The 25,551-nt window shown below is 43.9% G+C and overlaps 1 protein-coding gene across 3 annotated transcripts in view; it reads left to right on the plus strand.

Annotated features, from left to right (window-relative positions):
• Positions 1-25,551, plus strand: part of CRACD (capping protein inhibiting regulator of actin dynamics) — a 112,818-nt gene that overhangs the window by 80,860 nt on the left and 6,407 nt on the right. For all 3 annotated transcript variants that reach the window (XM_079989981.1, XM_079989982.1, XM_079989980.1), the window contains 5 exons: positions 2,571-2,639; positions 12,032-12,217; positions 14,760-18,249; positions 19,813-20,003; positions 22,925-23,099. In XM_079989981.1, coding sequence (XP_079846107.1) covers positions 2,571-2,639; positions 12,032-12,217; positions 14,760-18,249; positions 19,813-20,003; positions 22,925-23,099 — 4,111 coding nt within the window. The remainder of the gene's footprint in view (positions 1-2,570; positions 2,640-12,031; positions 12,218-14,759; positions 18,250-19,812; positions 20,004-22,924; positions 23,100-25,551) is intronic.

Below are 25,551 nucleotides of genomic sequence, written 5' to 3' on the forward strand. Positions count from 1 at the left end.
TCATTCACTCCAGGTACAGCTGTATGTTCACACGTTCAATGCTCATGCAAGTCATGAAGCTTGATCTGAGAACCTTACATATTGGTCCAGTCTAGAGTCATTTTCCTGATGTAAAAAACAACAACACAACAGACAATGGAAGACAGTATCTATATAGAGAAATGTATCGTATTTTTCGCTCTATAGGACGCATCCGACCATAGGACGCACCTAGTTTTAGAGGGGGAGAACAAGAAAAAAAAAATCTCTCCCTCTCTGCGAAGCGGCAGGAGAAACGGAGCCCCTTCCATTTCTCTTCCCGCTTCGCTGAAGGGGTGCTGCGCAGAGAGGGAAAGCTGCGCAGCGCCTCTCCAGCGAAGCGAAGCCAGGAGAGCAAGAGGGATCGGTGCGCACCTTCCCCTCTCGCTCTCCAGGCTTCAGAGAAAGCAAAGCGAAGCCTCCGGAGCACGGTGGAAGCATTCCCGCTGCGCTTCGGAGGCTTAACGTTACTTTCGCTGAAGCCATGGAGCCTGCATTCGCTCCATAAGACGCACAGACATTCCCCCTTAATTTTTGGAGGGGGAAAAGTGCGTCTTATATAGCAAAAAATATGGTACATATGTTTTCACATTTCATTACCCATGATTAGTTTTGTGAATCGGCATTTTTATTTGCTTCATGTCTGTGTGTTATCCCATACTGTGTGCATGTCAAGGTCAAGACTTGTCCATGACCTTCCAGCTCTATTATACATTTCAGCTAAGTGCTGGTGATAATGTTGGCATTGCTTTCACTATAGCCCACGTGAGCTGGCCCCTCTCACCTATTCACAGCATTTCGGGTGAGGTGAGCAAGCGGAAATCTTGTGCTTAGGTCCTTGCAGATTGCACTCCTCGATATCTCAGCACTAGGAGTCACGTGTGATTCTCTCTCACCCAGCACAGACCCAGTCATTTTGGAGCCTGACAGCGCCAGCCCCTGGGAACAGGACACCTTTCTCTGGCAGTTAGTGTAGGATCCATCAGAATCAATTTGAGGAGGGCTCAAATTTCCTTCTGTGTTTGTCTCCTTACCAAGTATCAGAAAAAAATGATGGATGCCACTCCTGGGTGCCAGAGGAAGCAGAACATATCCAAGCAATATTCCTCAGGCCACAATGTGAGCTCATCCTAGGGGTGGGGAAATCTGTCCATTTCAGTTTCTCTCATGTTTCCAATTTTCAGTTCTCTACACTTCCACATCACTTTGCACATTAAAAAAAAAAAAATCCTAATCCTGAAAATTCACCAGCCTTTTAGTGCAAATTGTTCCCAATATACACACTTTAATGCAATTTTGCCCAATAGACACATTTTTGCAACACAATTTATCCTATAACGTATTTTTTATGTTATTCACACAAAATGCATTTCTGTGCACACTTTACTGCAGTATATGTATTTTTGTACACATTGCATGGTTGAAGAACTGCTTTGCAAAATTCAGAAAAGTTCAAATTTTGAAGGATGGCTGTCTTTCAGTTAGTGAATTGTTTCAAAAAGTGCAAATGATATAGATTTGCCTTTAAATGCATCCCTGACTGAGTCACATAATTTCTTAAGGCTCGTTTGTATGTAGTATAAATTCAAGCACAACAAATCCTAAAGAGGTTTTGTTTTTAAAGAGCTGCTTACTGGGAATTGAGGTAAACAGGGAGTTAAAAGCCTGCAATGTGGAGACTTATTTATAAAACCACAAGTGTCAACAACCTTGAACTTAAGAGATAAATTGTTTGCTTTGCAGGCTTTCAGGGACACACATGAATTATAAGCGGCAGCCAGGAAATGGAGACCTTTATTCAAGGATATGTAGAGCATATTCCGAAGGCTTGTCTTGACACTGGTCTCTCTTAATGGGACTTGAAAGTGTGCATCATCTTTAGCTCAGTGGAACAGACTTTGAAATTGTCAAGTACATACATAAATTTTCTTCTAGGTGGATCTTTGTTGTGCTGCTGTCAGTAAGAAACTCTAAAAAAATAAGTACATTCACTGAGGCTTTATTGCTTTGAAGGTCAATGTAAACTAGAGTTGAATGCTCCAAGGCAGCTCCATATTTTATATGGCAAGCACAGCTATTATTATTATTATTATTATTATTATTATTTTCATTTCTATCACATCCTTCCTCAAAGGAGTCGAGAATAGCAGTCTTAACCCACTTCTGTACATGTGTGTGAACCGTTTCTCTTTCAGATAAGCGTACACAGGTTTTAAAGGCATGAGTATGAAATCTCACATGCGTTTGCCACTGAATGCACTGGCATGACACTTGTAAGCAAGCAACAATGTGTGCTGTATAAATTGTGGATCTGCCCTCAGTTCCCATGGCACCATATTTTCCCAGGGCAGAATGCAACACTATTTAAAATAATTTTTTTCTAATGTCCTCTCCCAGACCAAAGTTCTGAGAGCAGTGAAGCTAACTAGAGGGTCCCTCTGCCGAACAGAGGAGTCTGAGGAGATGGAGGGGGATCGTTAAGATATTTCGACCAGTTCTGTAATGGTAGTCCATAGTTGTGATATTTGGCAAACGTCTTATTTTTTTTCCAGTCAGGTGGCACACCCGATTCATTAAGCCCAGCAAGTTTGCGTGGAACAAGGCAGGAAGTGGAAGATAAGGTAATAGTCATGAATAGTTCATTGCATTTGTTTCAAGGACCTCTGTAGCCATTACATTTAAGGTTCCCCCATAGGACCTATTTATTGAACATTCGTCCTGGTCTGCTTACATCGTGGTTATATAATACCTGGTCTTCATTGAGCATTCGTTCTGATTTGCTTGCATTGTGTTTACAAGTCTTCCTGTTAGTCATTTGCACATCCTTTTTCCTGTCCTTTTCCAAACTGCAAACAGTCCCTTTCTTTTTAAAAGTGGATTTGTTGCACTAGGGCAATAGAGCCCTTTAAGCCGCTTTAATTGCACAAACCCAGCATTCCAGTTTATGCATGAATCACCCCTGCAAAATACCGACAGTCTGGAGGCGCTCTTACATTTCTACGTTACAATTTTAAAAGTACAACTGGAAATTTCTAAGCATGTACACCAAAGCCATAAAATGTGAATATGGGACTCAAACATCATGTGATGATGGTAGATCTGTGTCTTTAAGCCAAATCTGTGCTAGTCATATAGTAAGCAGGCAGTGGGGGGCTCAGTTTGAAGATGGTGCTCAGCCTTTCCCCTGCTTATAATTTAACCTCCCCTCAATCTCTTTTCCAAAATCACTTTCCCATCTGCTGGACTCCAATGCGGCTGGAACGGGTTGTGGGACAGTTCCCACTTGCATGGCTCATTTGTTATTTGAGGGACGCGGGTGGCGCTGTGGGTTAAACCACAGAGCCTAGGACTTGCCGATCAGAAGGTAGGCGGTTTGAATCCCCGCCACGGGGTGAGCTCCCGTTCCTTGGTCCCTGTTCCTGCCAACCTAGCAGTTTGAAAGCACGTCCAAGTGCAGGTAGATAAATAGGTACCACTCCAGCAGGAAGGTAAATGGTTTTTCCGTGCGCTGCTCTGGTTTGCCAGAAGTGGCTTAGTCATGCTGGCCACATGACCCTGAAGCTGTATGTCGGCTCCCTCGGCCAATAAAGTGAGATGAGCGCCGTAACCCCAGAGTTGGCCACGACTGGACCTAATGGTCAGGAGTCCCTTTACCTTTACCTTTACTTTATATACACTAAGGGCAAATCTGGATTTGCATGTTTCCACTTGTAGTTGGAACCTAACAAACAGGTGTTTGACAATATTAGGCATCCTACTGATACAGTAACCACAGAGCCAGAATTTGATGAGACCACCAATTGACTTGGACTCAGTGGCAAATCAAGTGTTTGCAATGCTTAAACTTCACCTTGATTCTCAGTTTTTCATGTGCTTCCTTTACTTCTCATTTCGTTGAGTGCCACTTTCAAAAAGGGCCAGTTGCTTTGCTGCTCCTGGACCCTACATGTGATTCCAGGCCTGCTTGCCTGGCTTCCCTTTGTCTGCTTATACAGTGGTACCTTGGTTTACAACCATAATCCATTTCGGAGGTCCGTTTGTAAACTAAAACAGGTTGTAACCCAAGGCACGCTTTCGCCAATGGGGCCTTCCCCCAAAAATTGTTCGTAATCCAAAAAAAAAAAAAAAGGGTTGTAATCTAAAAAAAGGTTGCAAACCGGGACACTTCCGGGTTTGACATGTTTGTAATCCAAAACATATGCAAATAAGACATATGCAAACCAAGGTACTACTGTAGTGTTAAAGCCGTTATGTTTCCTTGGGCAGGTAGTTACTATGGAAGAGGCTCCTGGCCTCCCCAAGATATTTTGGCCATACTACTAGCCAGTGGCATTGCAGTTGCCCTGTGCGTAAAACTGTTAGGGGTGCAAAATTTCAGTACCCATACAGCTGTGCATTTCTGTTGATGGGCTCCATTAAAAGCAGCTTCTCCACACGGACCAGGAGGTGATCTCTCCATACAACATAACAACTCTCTGTGGCTGCAATCTCCTGGGTGACACAGATGCCATTAGGCAGTTGAATGTGCATGCCATTTTCTGCCAGCCCTGTGCTGTGCCGAGCACTGGCAACCCACGCTACGCCACTGCCAATGCCACTGGCTATGTGATCACATCCTCTGTATGTAGACTCTACCAAAGGCAGCAGAATAGTATGGGCAGGAGGAAATACATGGGCAGGAAGGGAATCTGCTGATTGGAAAGAAGTCCCAGAATGTAGAGGACATAAAGAGCAGTGAATCCAGAGATAGGAGTCACATCCACACCATACATTTAAAGTGCATGCCCCCCCAAAGAATACTGGGAACTGTGGTTCGCTCCTTAGAGAGTTACAATTTCCAGCACCCTTAACAAACTACAGTTCCAATTATTCTTTGAGGAAAGCCACATGCTTTAAATGTATGGTGCAGATGTGACCAGGGTGTCTTAAAGAAGAGGACATAGGAATAAAATGATTCTGCCAGGTGTGGCTTCTCCTCTCACTACACATCACTGTGATGGGGAAATCTCTACCTGATGAAATTCTCCCTTCCATGCAACGCTTAAAGGCTCAGGTTTTTGCAGGGTCTGTATCTGGCAACTCTTAAGAGGGAAGTGAGATCCAAGCATCAGTAGGTGGTGTATGAAGCTAACCAAACACACACATATTTGGCTATGGGTGACAAAATAAATATAATGTCACATGATTCTGTAGTCAAGAAATAGAGCTTTACAAAGCCCAGAATACCTAAAATATGGAAAGTGCTACACTCTATATAATTCTGTACTTACTGCTGTCATTGCTGATTATGAGCCTATTAACATTTATGACATTTTGGCTGATTTCTACAAGGCATCTAACGAGCTTATTAAACAAGGGCAAATAAATATTAGATTAAAAAGCCTCTTAAATTTTGTGTAGGGCTGCCACTTAATATTTGCTTAGTCTCGGTAGAGTAATTAGTGATAAGTCAAGGAGCGTCCCTTCCTGAATTTTTAAATTTCAGACCTCTGTGCCAGGGAACTTGTTACTGAATCAGAAGGGAAGCCACAGGTTTGTAAGGAAATGAGAAACTACTGCATATTGATCCAGACCAAAGGATATTGTGTGTTCTGCGAGTGGGTCTTTTAAGGGTGCAATCTTCTACTGTAGATCCGCTGGTTGAGGAGCTATAGGATTTGACAGAACCTTCACCATACTGGCAAAATGTCATGAAGTATAAGCTGGTAGGAAATCTCAGTGATGCTCGCATACTGTGGTGCAGCAGGATTTTATCTTGGTATAATGTGAGTATAGCATTGCTTGATAAGGTCCTATGGAGCAGTAGAGTGGGTGACTTCTTTTAAGGAGAGGTGCTAGAGGTTGGAACTGGGTCTCATACATCCAAAGCTTAGAATATATTACTGAGCCTCAAGTCTGAATGGAAGCTTACTATAGTCCTGGCTCAATAAACAGAAGTATGGGTAGTGTTAAGTCGTGGGTGAACATATCAGACGACACAGCGATTCTTCAAACAGCTCTTGTTTATTCACAGGTCAGAACAGAACTGAACTGAAGGGTTCAGCCAGCCTTCTTATATAGAGCTCCACTAGAATGCAACAGTAACCATTTTCTGTAACTAGCCAATCACTGAACATCACTTTCAATCCCTTATTTGCATATGTGGACCTGAGTGAAAACTATCTACAGTATCCCCCTGCTGGCCCAGGGTGAGAACTTCAGTATATAACACCAATTCCTAGGATGACCTACAACTTTTAAAAGCATTATTTATACACAGCCTTGTGTGAACTGTGAAACTTGTCTACAACTTGAAATACCTTACATTTGCTGTGTTGGCAAACAGAGGAGCCATGTTGGGCAGCTCTCCTGGGTTTGCAGATATTTGAAGGACTTACCAAACCTAGTCTTGCCCCTAATTCACCTTCCCCGCTGCTCCCTTGGTTCTGGTATGACCACTGAGGAAGTGACACAAATGGCGAACCCTTGCTGGCCAGGGGATTGGGATATATCCAGTCAGCCTTTCACTTGTGAGGCTGTACTGATGAAGTGGATTCTGTCCCAGTGTTAATTCCCAGTCCATATTAGCTGCTGCTAACGGAGTACTTGAGTGATCAAAGGGAGAGGTTGGACTAAGTTGTGTGGCAGTGAGCAATGATGTGTGGCCCCATTGGAAGCAGACCAGATCTCTTGCCCTGCATCTATAAACATCAGGAACTGGTGGGTTGCATAGGGATAGCATGGTGCTTGAGTGTCTTGGCTACATAATAGAAGAGAAGGCGGTTCTTCTATTATGTTCTTCTTCTATCTAACAATAACAAATGGGCTACTGCTGACGTTAGTAGAAAACCTCACACCTCAATTAAAAGAGACAAAATTAAGTGATATGCCCCAAGAACATAAAACAGTTGAGCTAGTGGGGACGAACAAACCAGTAATAAATAAGAATCTGCAAAGACATAACCCAGGGGTAAAAGTGAAGAAAAGTAAAAATATCAAAACAACAAGGAAAGCCAAGTATACCCGCAGTAATCGAAACATACATTGGCAGAAATTGTTTAAACTTCTTGCCTCGGCCCCAAATAAATCGACCACACGGGGCAGTAAAAATAAGGGTAAAAAGAGAGAAACAAAGATAGCTACACAGCAACCAGCTACGGAGGACTCGCCAAGACTGACTCCAGTAGCAAGTGAGAAGGCAGAAGTAACAATTCAGTCCCTGGATAACCAACTATTTAACAAACCTGATGCTGCGGAAGTAGAGGCCTCTACCTATGAAGGCAATAAAACATTTAGCAAATCGAACAGCAGGGAAGAGGAAGCGTTTAGTAGAGATGATACCCCCCTTCAGATCTGGCAAGCCTCTAGTCAGGAAAGACATTGGAATTTGATCCTAAACCCCCAAAAATTGGTACTCACGAACTTCCCGAAGCCTAAGGGCTTCCTTACAGGGAAACAGCGAATAATGAACTTTGTATCTAGCCTAAATGACATACTGCCAGGAATGGTTAAGTCTAATGATATCACCTCGGTGGAATATCTACATTATGATGGTCACTCAGTGAGAGCACTGACCACTTTTAGGGATCAGAACCTGGCCAAGTTTATTTTTAGGTCAAGACCTGCCTTTCTAAAAGCACGGATAACAATATTTAGGCTCTTTGAAAATAAGGCTCCTTTGGGCCCCCTTTTGAAAACTAAGCAGGCAAATCCTAGAAAGGGGAAACAACTCTCAAAATTCTGGCCTGACAAACAGAATCCGCAATGCCTTGTGAGCAAAGGTGAGGATTCCTTTACTATGGAAGAAAATATCCTAATTGACCAATTCTGGATGTTCCCACCATTAATACAAACTGACATCTTGGGAAGACTAGACAAGCTAAGAGATAAGCTGGCCGAGAGAGCTTCAGGCAACGAGGTTATTAAGGGGGACCAAAAAAAGACCACAACATGTAACCTTCAGATTAAAGCGGAGATTAACTTTCCACCAAGAGAGAATGTGCCACCCTCCAAGGAGAGCATTCCATCACCCCCCCCCCCGAAGGAGAAATATCCCTAAAGTGACCCCACCAGACGTATGGGACAAAATGAGATACCTAGATGATACAGAACTGGGCCAAAATCAGGCCGCAACAGAATATCCACAGAAGGAATTTATGCATAATAAAGATCTGGTGTTCACAAACGTGAGCACTTTGCATCCACCTATTGAAATCATAGAGCGGCTGGATAGCCCGCCATACAAAGACGATAGGCGACCGATACACAAAGCGACAAACCCTAAAAGTACATTAGCTAATAATTGACAAAGACTCGACTGTGATAAAGCCAATCTTAAATTTTTATCATGGAACATTGCTGGTTGGCTCAACAAGGCGACTGACCAATCATTTGTCAATTTTATTCAAGATCATGATATAGTCTTCCTGCAAGAGACATGGCTAACAGGGGATTTAGATGTAAATGGTTTTGCCTCATTTTCGCTCGCAGGTTCACCAAGCAACAAAGGGGGACGAGTTAAGGGTGGACTAGGCATTCTAATATCCACAAGGCTGAGAGCATCTTTCGTCGAGCTGGAGCCTCTGAGCAGTGTGGCCATGGCATTATTAATGAAATGCAGATATTGCACACTTCTATTGATCAATATATATGCCCCTCCCCAAAGAGGCAAGCAGCTTATCAAAAACATCTGGCATAGGCTAGAATCATATGTCGATGAGCTAATGAATCAAACTCCTGCAGTGGCAGTGCTGCTGGCTGGGGATATAAATGCCAGAATTGGCCAATCAGACGAGGCGTTATATGCCCATTTCCATGACGTACCTCCCATTTCTGAAGAAGCCCATTTTATTCCCCCTAGGCTCTCAAAAGACAAGGGCTGCAACTATGCAGGCCTATGTCTTCTACGTTTTTCCAACAATCTGGATCTGACTGTATTAAATGGTCGTGTCGACAGAGAACCAGTGGGGAATTTACATTTATATCCAACATGGGAGCCTCCACTATCGATTACGTCCTGGTGTCATCTAACCTCTTGAGCAGAGCACGGGAATACAAAGTGGTGGAGAGGGTTGACAGCGACCATCTACCGCTCTGTTTAATACTGGATATAAGAAAAGATTTATTTTGCTCTGATAAACTTGTAGCCCCATGTTTTGAAAACATGTAGCTAAGATACTCGTGTATTAAATGGTCCAGCAAATTGAGTGATGAAATATCGGAAAGACTTCACTCAGATACTTTTCTTGCTAGAAAGGAGAACCTCGTTAATTCCCCAACTCCTGAGGCTAGATTAGACATGTTCCGGGAACTGATTTCGTCCCTACAACCTTATCTGACCAACAAAAAACCGCCACGGCAATCTCTACACTCTAATAAATCCAAACCTTGGTTTGACCAAGAATGCATGGCTATGAAACGCCTCCTGCTGGATAAGTACAGGAACTATAGATCAGCGAACCTACCTTCGCTACCATTAGACTGGTTTGAGTTAAAACGCAGTTATAAAGCTTTGATTAACAAGAAAAAGCTCCAGGCACAAAGGAAGGAATGGCAGTGCCTAGTGGAGGCCTCCCAAAAGAAAGATTCTGCCACGTTTTGGAAAACAATTGCAAAAAGCTGGAGAGACTCCCCGATTGAAATCGAATACTCTATACCCGCTGGAGCATGGGAGGCCTATTTCCACTCATTATATTCATCAAATCAACTGGCCCCAGTTCTGCTTCCTGCTTCAAGCGAATTTGGCAAGGAATGGCCCCCTGTAACCACAGAAGAAATTACTGGCCTTATTCAATCTCTTAAATCAGGGAAAGCCCCGGGTGCTGACAATATCCCACCAGAAATTCTTAAGGCAAATGTTGAATGGTGGGCCCCTGTGCTAGCCGCCTTGTTCACTAGTATAAATCAAGTGGCTATTATCCCCGAGGACTGGGGTTTAGCCATCATCATTCCAATATTCAAGAAAGGAAGCAGAACTGAGCCAGCTAACTATAGACCAATCAGTCTATTAAGCGTTATTAGCAAACTGTACGCTGCTCATTTATGTGATAAATTGGTGGAGTGGATGGAAAGAGAGCATATTCTATCAGAAGCTCAAGCTGGTTTTAGAGCAAAGCGTTCAACTATAGACCAGGCCCTTATCCTTCAACACCTGGCAGACAAATACTCTAGAAAAGGGGGGTCTTTATATGCAGCTTTTGTCGATTTTAAATCGGCTTTTGATCTAATACCAAGGGACAGACTCTGGGAAAGGCTTGGCGCTACAAACATAGATAAACGCTTATTACGCCTTATCCGTGGTCTATACGAAAACACCAGGGTGAGGGTAAGATGCGATCGGCCAGGCCATCTAACTAAAGAAATTCAAACGCACTATGGGGTTAAACAAGGATGTGTCCTTGCGCCAACGCTATTTAATTTTTATATCAACTCTCTAGCGGTAAATATGGCGAAAGAGGATGCCCACCCTCCCAAACTGGCAGGTATGCCCCTCCTGGTGCTTCTGTATGCGGACGATGCAGTCCTACTCTCCTTTTCCTGCGTTGGCTTGAGGAAGCTTTTGAGATCACTTGCTGACTATTGTCAAGCGGAACAACTATCAATAAACTACAGCAAATCTAAAATTATGGTGTTCTCAAAAAAAAGAAGGCAACACAAATGGAGAATTAATGGTCAACTTATTGACCAGGTAGCAACTTTCAAATACCAGGGAATAACTTTTCAGGAAAGGGTCTCGTGGCACCAACAGATGAAAAACGCCATTGCCAACGCAGGAAGGGCCAATAAAGCCCTTACAAGATTCTTTCATGGGAAAGGGGGAAAATACGTTCCGGCGGCCTCCCAGGTTTTTGCTGCAAAAATACTCCCACAACTCACTTATGGATCCCAGGTCTGCAGTTTTAAAAATTTTGCGCCTATGGAGGCATTTCAAGCAAAATTCTATCGGTGTTTATTGGGGATCCCCCCTTGTGTATCTAATATAGCTGTCCGCTTAGAAGTTGGACAACCACCCATTAACGCGCGGCTGTGGATTCTAAAGATACACTACTGGTTAAAACTTATTTTTTCCCCCGCCGGTTTGGCTCCCTTAACACTCTTAGACACCTTTCATTCTACCTGGAAGGCTTCCCTGTTTGAAAAGATAAGAAGCTTGGGATTCTCCCCGCAGATCTTGATAGCGGCAGGATATGAGAGTGCCAGAAGTCAAGTGCTCCAATGCATTAGGGACATAGAGCTGCAATGTCATATGGGCAAAATGGATAAACATGCCACAATTAGAGACTTTGGGAGAGGGTTCTCACCCGCAAATTATCTGGCTGATTTACAAATACCTAAGTACAGACACTCCTTTACCTTGGCCAGATTCAACGTTTTGCCCTCTGCCCTGTTGTTAGGCAGATATGAGGGCAAACCATATGAGTCACGTGTTTGCCCATGTGGCTCATCGGAAGTGGAAACAAGTCTGCATGTATTGCTGCACTGTAGTTATTACGAGGACCTACGCCTGACCTTTATTGCCCCAGTTCTACAAAAGCTTAAAAATGAACCAGAACTCCTATGTATGAGAGCCTTGGTAGAAGATAAGGTCCCTGAAATTACGATCAATGTTGCCAAATTCTGAGTAGCTGCTATTAGGCGCAGGAAACAAGAGCTTTCCAATGTCAATATGCAGGCGAAGGCAAATACTTAATTTTATTTATGCTGTCTAATTTTAAATTGCTGTTATGGCCTAATCTGTATTGAAATTGTCCTTTGTTTTTCCGGTGTTATCTTTTGCTGACTAACTGTACGAGTTCATCTGGTCTGTGACCGTTTAATAAATTTGATTTGATTTGATCTATTTGACTGGAAAAATGAGGTGCCCCCATGAGAAGCTGTGTTTTCACAAAAGGAAACTTCTGGATTTTGCTCCGAGTTCATTAATGGAGACACTGTTTGATTCCGGGTTTGTTTTGTTTTAAATCTGCTAATCCTTTTAAACCTGTCGATTCAACTGTTTAAATCAAGTTCATTTCCACTTGCGACGATTTAACAGGTTACACCGGTCAAATCATCATCGCGGCCGAAAAGGCATCACTCACCTTCTGGCACCATTGAAACGGTCAACCTCGATGCAATTCCCCTGGCAATTGCCCGCCTGGACAACAGTGCAGCAAAGCACAAACTCTCTGTTAAGCCAAAGAATCAGAGGGTTTCCAAAAAGCACAGAAGGTTATCACAGGTATTGAAATTTATCTGCTTTCTATATAGTCACAGATACAGACATAACTTAGATGAACATTCTAGTCATTGATTGTGAGACAGACAGATCTACTAAGAGCTGTGTATAATGTTTGAATCTTATCTGCTCACTCTTTGTTCAGTATTTATGTTCTTGCTTAACCATAAGACAACATGTAATCGGCTTAGGGCGTTCATTGCCACCAGACACTATGACGAGCACTGATTGAATCATGGAAATAAGCCCATAAACATTAGTAGCCTACTAATTATCTTAATAGCCTGTATGCCCACATACCTATATGTATGTGCGCCAGTGGATATCTAAAAGCAGCGAGGGGTGGAGTGTTGATTTTAGTAAACCATCTTTACATGGTAACCTGTTTCTTACAGGTGACCAGGTAAAGAGCTATTTATACACCGGCATTAACTGATTATGTTCCTTAAAAAAGAACTAGACACATTCTCTTTGCTTTTTAAAAGGTGGATAATTATAAAGGAAAATTCCACCAGCTATTAGCTAAATGCTGGAGGCAAACCACTGAGATGATCCCCATATTTTGCTTGTGAGTTTCCCAGGAGCATATGCCTGCCTAATGTTTTTGTGTATTCTAGCAAGGCAGCTCTTTTATTCTCATGCTTCTATTTAAGAGAAGTACATTGTTCGTTCCAGTCTTTAGACACAAGATCTTGCCATCAGCTGTAATGTGAACATTTCTCAGATGAGTGGAAACTGAATGGTGGAATACTTGTGATCCTGAATCACAAATACATATTTTCAAGAATCGGTAACTTTCAAACTAGTCCCTCTGACAGATCAACCCCCGCACTCATGTTTGAGGAGTGGTTGTAGGGGCAACCCTCCCCCCCCCAATAAATATGCTTTGTGGGGATTTTGGGATGGTCTTGGGAATTCTTTTGCATGGTGGAAAACCATTGAAATGGAAATTGAGCCAGAATTAGAAGAATCCCAAGAACAGTCATTTAATTAAACAAAAACAACATAACAATTGGTTGTGTTGATTGTCCTGGCCTCTGGCTTTTAAGTATAGCAAGCAATCATACCTTCTTGCCATGCACTTCAGCCTTTGCCATGCACATGCCGCCCCTCAGTTGCATTGCTGCTCACATGTGCTATGTCCACTTATTTGTGCCTTTTTCACAAAAGGTTACTGCACTGAGACATATAAAAAATGCAAGATTCAAATCAGTTGGGAATGGCTGCAAGATCAGTCATTCTTCAAATACTGTAAGTGGCCATAAATTGACTGCTGCATTGTTTTTTCTACTCTGTTTGTCAAGTATTTGTTTTATTTACTTAGAAAATAATGGTATGTAAAGAAAATAAGAGGCTTGAAAGCAAAGGAAATCGTTGAGAAAGTAGGGTAAGCTCTGTGAAGGACAAAATTTCCTGTTTTCCAGCATATGTTTTGTTAATGACTATGCCTTTGTTGGCTGTAATGATGAAAGGTGGAGATTTATTCTTACAGCATGCACTTTTCCTTAAACATTTATTGAAAATGGTGGTAATGTGTTTTGTTTTGTTTTTGGTGACTTTAGAGTCAGTTCCTCCATTGGTGTAGGGCAGGCATGATCAACTCCCCAGAGGCTGTGATCTACTCCCAGTATAAAAAAGCTGAGCTTTTTTTGGGGGGGGAAGGAGGACCTACAGTTTTGAGCTTTTTTGGGACTGGGGAGATCAAGAGTTCTTGAGCTTTTCTTGGGGGGTCGACCTAGAACATCCAATGGACGACCTAGAACACCTTCGTGATTGACCTGTTGAACATGCCTGATGTAGGGAATTAAAATGGGAGAGTTGCACCAGGGTGAAGGGATTTCATAGATCCATGTCCTGAGGCTGCTATGATCTTGCCTTTCTGTTCCAGAATGTCATTCCTAGTGAACAGCAAAGTATTTTGATGATCCACTGGCTGCGTTTTCATGCTTAGCCATAAACTATGGGTAAGACATTTGTCCACAAGTTGTGTGCTAGTGAATGCAGCTTAAGTTCTTCCACTTTTCTCTTCCCTTCTTCCAGTGGGGGAAAATGACCATGCTTGGCAGGGGGTTGGACTCAATGGCCCTTGTGGTCTCTTCCAACTCTATGATTCTATGATTCTATGAAATATCTGGCTTGGCATTATTTGTTTCTCTCCAAAAAACTATGATTGGGAAGCTAAGAACAAAGCTTGGCTTCAGATTGTATGTTTGGGAGAAAACAACCACAAGCACTGGTTTAAAAATAATGCTAAACCAGATGCTTCATGGTTTGTGTTCTTGCTGGAGGAAAGAAGGAGCAAAGTGAGATAACTTGAACTGTGTGCGCAGACTGGTTAACTTAGCCATAATTTATGGCGCAGTGTTGTGACCAAACGTATGTGTATGCATTTATTTATAGCAAAAAGAACTAAAATGTAAGGCGGTTCATTATGAACTCCAGGGTTATTGACTTAAAACACTAATTATTACCCTGTTCCTCCACACAGCATAGGATGCATAAATAAAAAATGTTAAGCTAAACTGTTTCTGTTTCCTGACACTAGGAGATGCAAAGTGTGGCAGTGGCAGAGGTTGAACAAGAAATCCTAGAACCACAATTGTATGAAGATAAGCTCTCCAAACATGATGGCTACCATGTTGCAGACAAGCCTATCCAGCATAGGGAAAGCCAAGAACAGAAAGAGGGCAAAAGAAAGCTAGAACATTGCTGGAGAAACTTGGAGACTGAGAAGAAAGTAGAAATGGCTGAAGCAGAGTCAAAAAGCCACACAGAACACAAAAGACTTCAAGAATGCCACAGGGAAAAAGAAGGGAAGAAACAGAAGCTTCAGGAGGAAGAGCAGCTTTTGAAGATGGAAGAGAGAAAGGGTCAAGAGGGGAAGAAAAGTCTTGAAAAACGGAGGCATCAAGAATTTCAGATGCAGAGGCACAAAGGACTAGAGGAACAGAGAAGGAATGAAGAGGGCCTTCAGGAACCAGATGAACAAATGCAACAGGAGAAAGGAAAGCAGCATGAACTAAAGGAACAAAAGCAAAGGCAGGAACTGGAAGAGCAAAGGCATCAGGAACTGGAGGCACAAAAGCAACTGGAAGAGCAAAGACATCAGGAACTGGAGGCGCAAAGGCAACTGGAAGAGCAAAGGCAGGAACTCGAAATTCAAAGGCAACTGGAAGAGCAAAGGCACCAGGAACTGAAGGCACAAAGGCAACTGGAAGAGCAAAGGCATCAGGAACTGGAGGCGCAAAGGCAACTGGAAGAGCAAAGGCATCAGGAACTGGAGGCGCAAAGGCAACTGGAAGAGCAAAGGCACCAGGAACTGAAGGCACAAAGGCAACTGGAAGAGCAAAAGCATCAGGAACTGGAGGCACAAAGGCAACTGGAAGAGCAAAGGCACCAGGAACTGGAGGCGCAAAGGCAACTGGAAGAGCATAGACATCGAGAACTAGAAGCACAAAGGCAACTGGAAGAGCAAAGGCATCAGGAACTGGAGGCACAAAGGCAACTGGAAGAGCAAAGACACCGAGAACTGGAGGTGCAAAGGCAACTGGAAGAGCAAAAGTGGCAAGAACTGGTGACTGAAAGGCAAAGGCAAGAGGAAGAACAAAGGCATCGAGAACTGGAAGAGCAAAAATGGCAGGAACTGAAGGATAAAGAAGAAGTAGAAGAAAAGAGACACAGAGAATTAGAGGCAAAGCAACAACATAAAAAGCTTTTTCAGCAAGGGTGGAAAGACAGGCAAGAACAGGGGACGCAAAAATGGCAGGAAGAAAAACAAGGGCATCAGAATTTAGGACAGAGAGCGCAAGGACCGGAAGAGCAAATGAATGAGGCTGAAAAGCAGGATGAACTGAAACAGGAAGTACTTCAAGTGCAAAAAAGGCAAACAGACCTGAGACAAAAAGATCTAGAGGAAAAAAGGAATCAAGAAGGTGAAGAAAGGTTGGAAAGGAAGGGGAGTGCCATAAAGCTGGAAAAGCAAAAGAGACCAGAAGAACTACCACAGAATCTAAAGGAGAAAATGAATAAGGACAAACAAGATCCGCAAGAACTGGGTAAACCAATTAGATCAGCAACAGAAAATGAAAGATGTGAACCACAGCCATGGCCTGAGAAGAAGATGCAACAGGAAGAGTTGATAGAGAGGGAAGGAGGACGAAAGCTGGAAGAGCAGAAATCCCCTAATTTAGAAGGACAAAGACCACTGGAAAAGCCAAAAGAACAAGACAAGTCCTTCCCATTGCAACTGGACAAAAATATTCATTTGGGAGAGCAACATTTGGAAAGTCCTGAGAAAGATCTTCCACTTAGAGAAGCTAGTCAGCAAACGATAAAGCAGCCAGAGAAAGAGCAGAAGGAAGAAGAGACTCCAAGGCACAACCAGAAAAGGGACATTGAAGCTCAAGAGCAGGAAAGAATCTTAGGCGAGGAGCTCCGATGGCAGGAAGTTGATGCGAGGCAAACTATGCCCAGGGGATTTACCTTCCAAGTATCCTCTGGAGAAAAGCAAATTATATTTCCGAAAGTAAATCTGAGCCCAGTTACGCCTGTCAAAGAGGCACCAACTCCTTCAGCTGCAAAAGAACTGACGACTCCTAAATCCAGCAAAGGTTCTCATGGTCCCCCGACTTCTTTGTGTGTCCCCCACACAGCAATTTTGGTCACCGGAGCGCAGCTCTGTGGAACTGCGGTCAACCTCAATCAGATAAAAGATACAGCTTGCAAATCTCTCCTTGGCTTAACAGAAGAGAGAAAAACGATGGACGCACGAAAAACGTCACCAGAGGCGAAGCGTAGGAATAGTAAAATGAAATATGCCCAAGAGCCATTGGGCAACCAAACCATCCCAGCTGAGTGGGCTTCTATTAGGTCAAAAATCTTAAAAAGTGCAGAAAATGGCCAGCGCAATGAGAGAGACAAAGGAAGCCTCAGTAGGCATAGCGATGATTGGACACCCAAAGGACAAAACGCTTCCCACGGCAATTTGCGCAAGACCTTATCTGCAAATGCAAAGTTTTCTATAACTCCTGCCTGGCAGAAGTTTTCGGCTAATGCAAGCACCGAGAGTAAAGTTGGCCTTGAAGCAGAAACCCCAGCCAAGCCGTTGGGTCCACCCACGGTCCATTCAACCCAAGAGACAGTTCATACCGAGGCACTGTCATCTGCAGGGAATAATCTTGGAACACCCACAGGAAATCCTGAAATACATCGCGAAGTGGCAGGCAACACCGAGGGTTGTAAATTTGCCAAAGATCTCCCCTCTTTCCTTGTTCCAGGCATCTCGCATTCTCTACGTCAGGAAGTAGCCCAGTCAGAAAGTGCAGCAGCTGCTATGGAAACACAGCAGAAGGTTGGTACAAGGAAACTGGACGGCGCTTCCCCAAATGGAGAAGAAAATGTGTCCCCATTTGGGGTGAAATTAAGGAGGACCAACTACTCCTTGCGCTTTCACTATGATCAGCAAGCTGAGCAGAAGAAGAAGAAAAGGTACAGCGCAGGAGACAGTTTTGATGGGGTGCCCACCCCGCTGGTTACGCCTGACAATGAGAAAGATGCAAATAATATGTTTCTAAAAGAGAACAAATCCCCAAGCCAAGAGAGAAAGGATGTCATGGTTAATTCTGCGAAGAACTCCTCAGCTAATATTAATCAGAATTATACGACAGCTGCACCAGTATCTCTTGCATCTAGCAGTCATGTGTCTGCACCTAGTCAAGAGAAACCCATCTGCAAATCGCCACTCCTGCAAAAACCTGCATTGGCTCCAAAGCCCACCAGCCAAACTCCGCCATCATCCCCTCTCTCAAAAATGCGCAGATCTCACTTAACTGAATCCACGGGGCAAAGGGTGGCTAAAACTGAGCCTGACACCACCTGGAGAAAAACTGAAGCTAAAGGGAGCTCTCTGCTTTCACAAGCCCATGAGGCAAGCAAGGGGGAAGAGGAAGAGTCTAGGGAGAAGAGGTCCTTTTTCCCATCCATCACCATGCCATGGAGAGAGAGAACAGAGAAGAAGCCAGAGCCGTTGAAAAGAGGTAGGCGAAGAAATGCAGCCCCTAAAATACAGCTCTGTGGTGAGCAAGGGAGATCAATATCGAAATGTCAGCCTTAAACAGTATTGTATAATTTCCTCGGTGGTGGTTTTTATAGGTTCATTACTGGATTCCATCAAAGTTTTATTATGTGCACACCAGGGGTGATTTCACACGTCTCTTTAAGGACTGATGCATAAAGTGATTATTTTCATTGCATAAAATTAGATTACACATAGCAGGGCAAGTTTTTTGTATCATGTCACATTGCAGAAAACACAGTGCTTGACAACAGACGCAACTAATTAATCTGAGTAATCTAGAGATGTTCATGTGTGTGTAAATGCATCCCAGTAAACTCATATCCCAATAAGGACTCCTCCACATTTTCCTACATCTATATCTTTGGCAAGTCATGTTATTGCAGTAAATCCCCGCATCCAAATGTAGTGTCCCCATACAGAGCTCCTGTGCATGCAAACCCGTTCACTTCAACAGGAGGGGTAGATCTGTGCATTAATCCTTTGGCTTGTGTTCCATTGAAATGAATGGCAGTGGTGGAGTTCTGTCTGAGTCCAGAGATTGCTCCAAGGGGATATAGCCCTTTTGGGCAGCCGTCTTGTGCGGGACTTCTAAACTTCATCTTCCGCAGCACGGCCATTTGCAAGCTTGAAAGTTTGCCCAAATATCCCAAAATAGCATGTCAAATAACTCCAAAATTGAACCCCCACGCTTTCTAGAAATAGACGGAGGTGTTAGTGCTCAATAGATGGTTACAGATAAAACAAGTTTTGACATTTCTAGGACAGCTTGCACCGAGATCTAAGGATACAAAGATCTTGTTAACAAAATTGTTGAAAAAGTTGGCGCTGCTGAAGTCTCACCCAAGTGTTTTCTAGAAGTGTGGAGCTAAGCTCACAATGGAGGAGAAAGGGATGAAAGGCTCACTTGGAGCCTAACTTGATTTGGCTTACAGCAAATGTTGAAGGTGAGAGAGGAGAGGATAGCTATGCTGTGAGATCATCTGTTTACTACTTTTTAAAAAAGATTATAGATCATAGAATTGTGGGATCATAAAATTGTAGAGTTGGAAGGGACCATGAGGGTCATCTGGTCCACCCCCTGCAGTACAGGAATATTTTGCCCAATGTTGGGCTTGAACCCAGGACCCTGAGATTTAAGTGTCTCACGCTTTACTGACTGAGCTATCAGCTGCTTAGTAGTGGATACACTGATGGGGTCTGAGCTGGCACAGTGACTTGCTAGGAAAGGGATTTTGGGGTCATGGCAAATAGCTCAATGAAAATATTGACCCTGTGTTCGGCAGGGGGAAAGGTGAATTCCGTGCTAGGGATCATTAGGAAGTTATTTACTCCCCTGAAAAGAAATATTACATCAGTGGGAATTTGAATCTTGGTCTCCCCAGTGCTACTCCAACCCTCTGACCGCTGCACCACACTAAGCCATACTTAGTGAATACTGGGTGAGGTATTCCTCTTGGATATCTTGCATGCCTCTCTGTCTTTGTCATACAAATTGGAACCCTTGTGCGTTGTGTTCTTCTAGAAAGGCCAGTTCTTCAGAGCAGACATTCCATAGACGGCTCCAAGCTGATTGAAAAAGTTGAAACTGCACAGCCGCTCTGGATCACGTTGGCTCTGCAAAAGCAGAAGGGCTTTCGAGAGCAGCAGGCGACCAGAGAGGAAAGGAGACAAGCCAGGGAGGCAAAGCAAGCTGAGAAACTTGCTAAAGAAAATGTAAGTACATAAATCTGCAGGTGATTTTTTTCTTTCTTTAAAGAGCAACAGCAGATCTAACAAATCCAAAAGAATGATCCCTGATGGTATGAAATATTTTGATTTTTTTTCTCACTAGCTGCCTTCAGATTTTAGAAATTATTTAAGCTTTGGCTAGTAAAGACAGTGGGGAAATACGTAGTTTTGTCGTGGTCATGACCATTCTTTATTCGTAGTAGAACTGGACTGTTGAGAGACCAGAAGAATCTTGGAGACCTCATTTCTAAGCCTGTATTGTGGTTTGGAGAGAGAATGCAACCTTTTCCATATTGCACGATACTCATTGAGGAGTTGGTGAAAGAATAAGAGCAGTATGTCCACACATAGAGAGCAGATATCCGTTTCCTGTTGGTAAGCAACCATTTGTGACTTCAACGCTAAATGGGAGCTGGCAAAAAATTGCAAGCCTTCCTTCCCCCGATTTTTTCCACCTTTCCTTATGTACATGCACCCTCTCCCACGGACAGCATGTGGATTTGTGTATTGGCACCTTCTCTCAAGCAGAACTTGGCTGCTTGTCCCCCCCCCCCTCCAATTTTGCTGGCCAACTGTTCCCAAAGAAGCCAAGGGTTCATGCCGAAGTCTGCTGTTCACACCTCACTGCAGGCCTCCCCAACAACAGCACACAGCTCCTTCTGTCCATAAGTGAAATTATCTCAAGAGAACCTTTTGTGTTATCACATCCTGGAAACCTCAAACTTTTTCCTTTTCCCGCTGGAATTCTCACTGCTCTCATCCCTCCCTCCCTCCATCCCACATGTGACACAGCCCTCTGGTAAATTCCATAATTTCCCATGTACAAGACGATGTTTCTTAATTCTAAAATAATTTTAAGAAAGGGGGGTTGTCTAATACACAGGTAGTGCAGAGGGGAACGTGCGATAGGTTCCAGCCGCGAGCAGGAGAGTGTCAGCAGCGATTGGGCGGGTGATTGGTGGCTGTGGCAAAGCCTGCTGTTGACTTGCTGTCACTGCGGCAATTGGGTGGGCGATTGGCAGCTGCTGGTGGTGATGCGGGCGATTGGCAGTGTTGGTCAGGCGGATGAGCGAAATTCGGCAATCCCCCCAGGAAAAGCTCAACAACTCTGTGCAGTCTCCCCCCATTTTCTTTATTTGGAGTCCCCCAAAATAGGGGTCGTCTGATACATGGAAAAATATAGTAATCTGGGGTCAGTCCAAATGCAGAGTGCAGCCAAACCGAAAGGAACTGGACAGTTAGGAGGGAAGTGGAGCTGCAGCACTTCCCATACCTTAAACATAAAGGTAAAGGGACCCCTGACCATTAGGTCCAGTCGTGGCCGACTCTGGGGTTGCGGCGCTCGTCTTGCTTTACAGGCCGAGGGAGCTGGCATACAGCTTCCTGGTCATGTGGCCAGCATGACTAAGCCGCTTCTGGCGAACCAGAGCAGCGCACGGAAACGCCGTTTACCTTCCTGCCGGAGCAGTACCTATTTATCTACTTGCACTTTGACGTGCTTTTGAACTGCTAGGTTGGCAGGAGCAGGGACCGAGCAACGGGAGCTCACCCCATCGCGGGGATTCGAACTGCCAACCTTCTGATCGGCAAGTCCTAGGCTCTCTGGTTTAACCCAGAGCACCACCTGCGTCCCTCCCATACCTTAGGAAACATGCAACTGTCTCTTGCAACCCTGAAAGCCAAGCATGTGAGGACAGAGGAAGTTTGTGTCTGTGCTTGGTTTGCTCTGCTGCAGTTTTCAGCTTTTTGTGGCCATTCTGGTGGCTTACATTATTTTATCTTGTTTGCTGGCTTACCACCTCAAGGTGTCATACATAGTTCTCCCCTTCCTCATTTAATTCCCACAACAACCATGTGAGGTAGGTTGGACTGAGAGGCAGTGATTGGCTCAAGGTCACTCAGTGAGCTTCATGGCCAAGTTTGAACCCTGGTCTCCCAGGTCATAGTCTGACACTAACCATGTGAATGCTGTAATGAAGTATGTAATGCAATCTATGCTGTTTACTCAGAAGCAGAGATATGAGGGAATAATTCAATTTGGTATACCTGGCAAAGGCAAGCCTACTTTGTTTTCACTTTTCAGCCACCGCCCTTCGAAATTTGCCACTTCTCTGAATTTGGCAGTGCCATGTAATGTGGACAGAAATGCATTCTATTGGGGATTAAGTATGCTTGGGGAATGCATATTAGTGAAATTATATACATTTGTGTGGGTGTATATAGCATACATTTCTATATAACATGAAACTGCCTTGCAAAAGTATGTATTTTAGGAGAAATTCACACTAGAAGGCTGATGAATTTTCATGAGGGTTTTTTAAAAAAAATAAAAACACACACAAACTAATGTGGAAAGATGGAGAACAAAACTTACAATTGGACAAATGAGAAAATTGGAGGAAATGACATTGTCGCATTATTGGTTCATTTGCTTGTCAGTCTGGTGCAGGGGTCAGCAACCTTTTTCAGCCATGGGCCGGTCCACCATCCCTAAGACCATGTGGTGGGCCGGACTATATTTGGGGGGGGGGGATGAATGAATTCCTATGCCCCACAAATAACCCAGAGATGCATTTTAAATAAAAGGATACATTCTACTCATGTAAAAGCACGCTGATTCCTGGACCGTCCGCGGGCTGGATTGAGAAGGCGATTGGGCCGCATCTGGCCCCTGGGCCTTAGGTTGTGTACCCCTGGCCTGGGGCTTATTCCTAGGTGAGTGCTAATTCATCTAGGCTGCAATTCTATGATTACCAAAGCTGCAGTCTTATAACCCACTTCTGTGGTAGTCTGAACTCAGTGGGGCTACAAGTGTATAAGATTGTACTGTAAATATATTATTATTATGTTATAATGAAATATTATAAATGTAATGTGGTTTTTGTTGTTGTTGTTCTTTGCGCTAGGCCAGTATCAGCAATCAGACAGATACTAAAAGTAGCAGCAGCAGCAGCAGCAGCAGAACTACTACCCTGCCTAGACCTGCAGCCCAGGAAGAGAAGAAAGCTGAGACTCCCCTGTCAAGGTTTGAACGCAGAGAAAAGCTTAAAAAATCCAACACTCTTCCTACATCTGTGACAGGTATGTTGTTTTTTTGTCACAGTTATTGACGTTATTGACAACCTTGACGTTTTTGTGATCTCTGAATGGCTCCCCTGTTGACTCATGCTATGTTCTCCGCTCCCCCATACTATATTTGAAGAGAAAATTTTATTTTCTGGCTTGTTTCTCAGCATGGTGTCATGGGCTTTTGAGGCTCAGTGCTTCAGAAAACCAACACTTTCAAATGGAGCAAGTTCCATAACATTGCTGACCTGACCTGAACACTGAGGGTGCTCGTAGCTAACTAGCTCACAAAAAAAAATAAAATCATTTATTCATTACTAGCATGCCTAGGTTACTCATACGTTGCACATTACCAGCAGCCTGGAAGAACTCCTGTTCTGATTCACACACATTTTCTCATCTTGTCACCTGGAGGCAAATCTTACCATACTCAGCTAACCTCCAATTACTAATATGCCTTAGTGGGAGTTGTGGCATCGGTGTTTGACTAGATGGAGGTTGGATGAATATTGTGCTTAGTTTTATTGTCATTTCTACTCAATGCCCGTGGAGCTGAATACCCATTTATCGACAAACTGGATGAATTCAGATTTTACAGCTTGGTTTGAATAGGCTTCTTACTGCTCATGGCTTGGAAAAAAAAGAAAGGGAAATTCTGCCTTTCTCCTTTTGGAATTAGCAAATTCCTCTTGAAAACATGGCCTTTGATAGGTACGTGCCTGGATATAATGCTGGCAGATGGCTGAGAAAGCTGTTATACTAATGAATAATGCGCTAGTATAATAAATACGTTGTTCCCTCTAGCGCACCGAAACCATTAAGTTCCTAGATTATACTGCCTAATTACTGCTTCTTTTGTGTGACTCTTAAACTGTGCCTTTAAAACCTGCAGGCTGATTAGCTGATAGAAACAAGAGGGGCAATTAATTTTATTTCATGGTAGGGTAACACACAAGGGTGGCAAGGGGGAGTAAAATTTTATGTACACCATATTATTTACTATTGCAATCCTTGTTCACATGATAGAGTCATACCTTTGGAAACCATTTATTTTTGCGGAGGAGATAAATGAAGCACTTTGCTTCTGCCCTTCCCTCATCTATTCTAGGGTTGAGCTCTGGCATTAAAAACTGATACCATGGGTGTTGGTTTTGGTATCAACAACTTATAATTCTTATAACCTTTCTCAGGATAGTAACGTTGTGGGAAACCAAATGGCTCCTGTTTCAAGATGAGCGGCAAAAGTTGGGAAGGAGGAATTCTGTGTTCTTTCCAAAAGGGAGATAGATCTGGGAGGGTTGCGGTTTTTCCCAGGGAACTCTAAATCAAGGAGAGAAAGGACTACTCCACAAGCTGAATGTATGGCGTTCTCACACACACCCTCATTCCACATTGACTCCTTGTACTTGAGGTAGGAGCAATCCAGACATGGAAACCTGATTTCTCATGCAGATTGCTCCTTGTATCATTAATTTGTGTGTGCGTCTTCAGTTTCCTCTGTGAGGAAGAGTGGAGATTGCTTCCACATGCAGACAGTTGGGACTGCCTAATTGAAACCTGGTATCTCCTTTTGTAAGGGACGCGGGTGGCGCTGTGGGTAAAAGCCTCAGCGCCTAGGGCTTGCCGATCGAAAGGTCGGCGGTTCGAATCCCCGCGGCGGGGTGCGCTCCCGCTGCTCGGTCCCAGCGCCTGCCAACCTAGCAGTTCGAAAGCACCCCCGGGTGCAGGTAGATAAATAGGGACCGCTTACCAGCGGGAAGGTAAACGGCGTTTCCGTGTGCGGCTCTGGCTCGCCAGAGCAGCGATGTCACGCTGGCCACGTGACCCGGAAGTGTCTCCGGACAGCGCTGGCCCCTGGCCTCTTAAGTGAGATGGGCGCACAATCCCAGAGTCTGTCAAGACTGGCCCGTACGGGCAGGGGTACCTTTACCTTTACCTTTATCTCCTTTTGTTGCCACAGCTTATGCAGAGTAAAGATGGGTGGATGAATTGTTAATGTGAATATTTTTGCATTTTTGCTGCGCTGATGACTTGTCAGGTTTTGAGTCTGTCTGGTGTATTTTAAATGCTATAAATAAAATGCTACGAAAAAACAGGACGAGAAGGGCAAGCTTCACCATACCATGCCTGAGAAAACAATAAAAGGGGGTGAGCCCCAAAGACACAACCCCAAAGACACAACCCAAATAGCCAATCCCTTTTGGTGTTTCCTTGCTGACCACACCCACACACCTACCCATACCTGGCAGGCTGGCCTTAGATTGTCACTTTTCCAGCACCAATGCAATGGGGGCTAGTTTGGGGAGTGCGCCGAAGAGTTACAGCCATGTGGACTGATGGCCAGCAGGTTCAGTGGGACCTAGTCCTGATGAAAATGCCTCTCGGAAACAACAGGCTCTTGGAGGCAACTGCTTTTACAGGGAAGGAAGGAAGGAAGGGTGTCTGATGTCACCCAGTTACAGATAGG

Source organism: Podarcis cretensis (genome assembly GCF_951804945.1).
Source record: "Podarcis cretensis genome assembly, chromosome: 9".
In the NCBI taxonomy this organism is placed as follows: domain Eukaryota; kingdom Metazoa; phylum Chordata; class Lepidosauria; order Squamata; family Lacertidae; genus Podarcis; species Podarcis cretensis.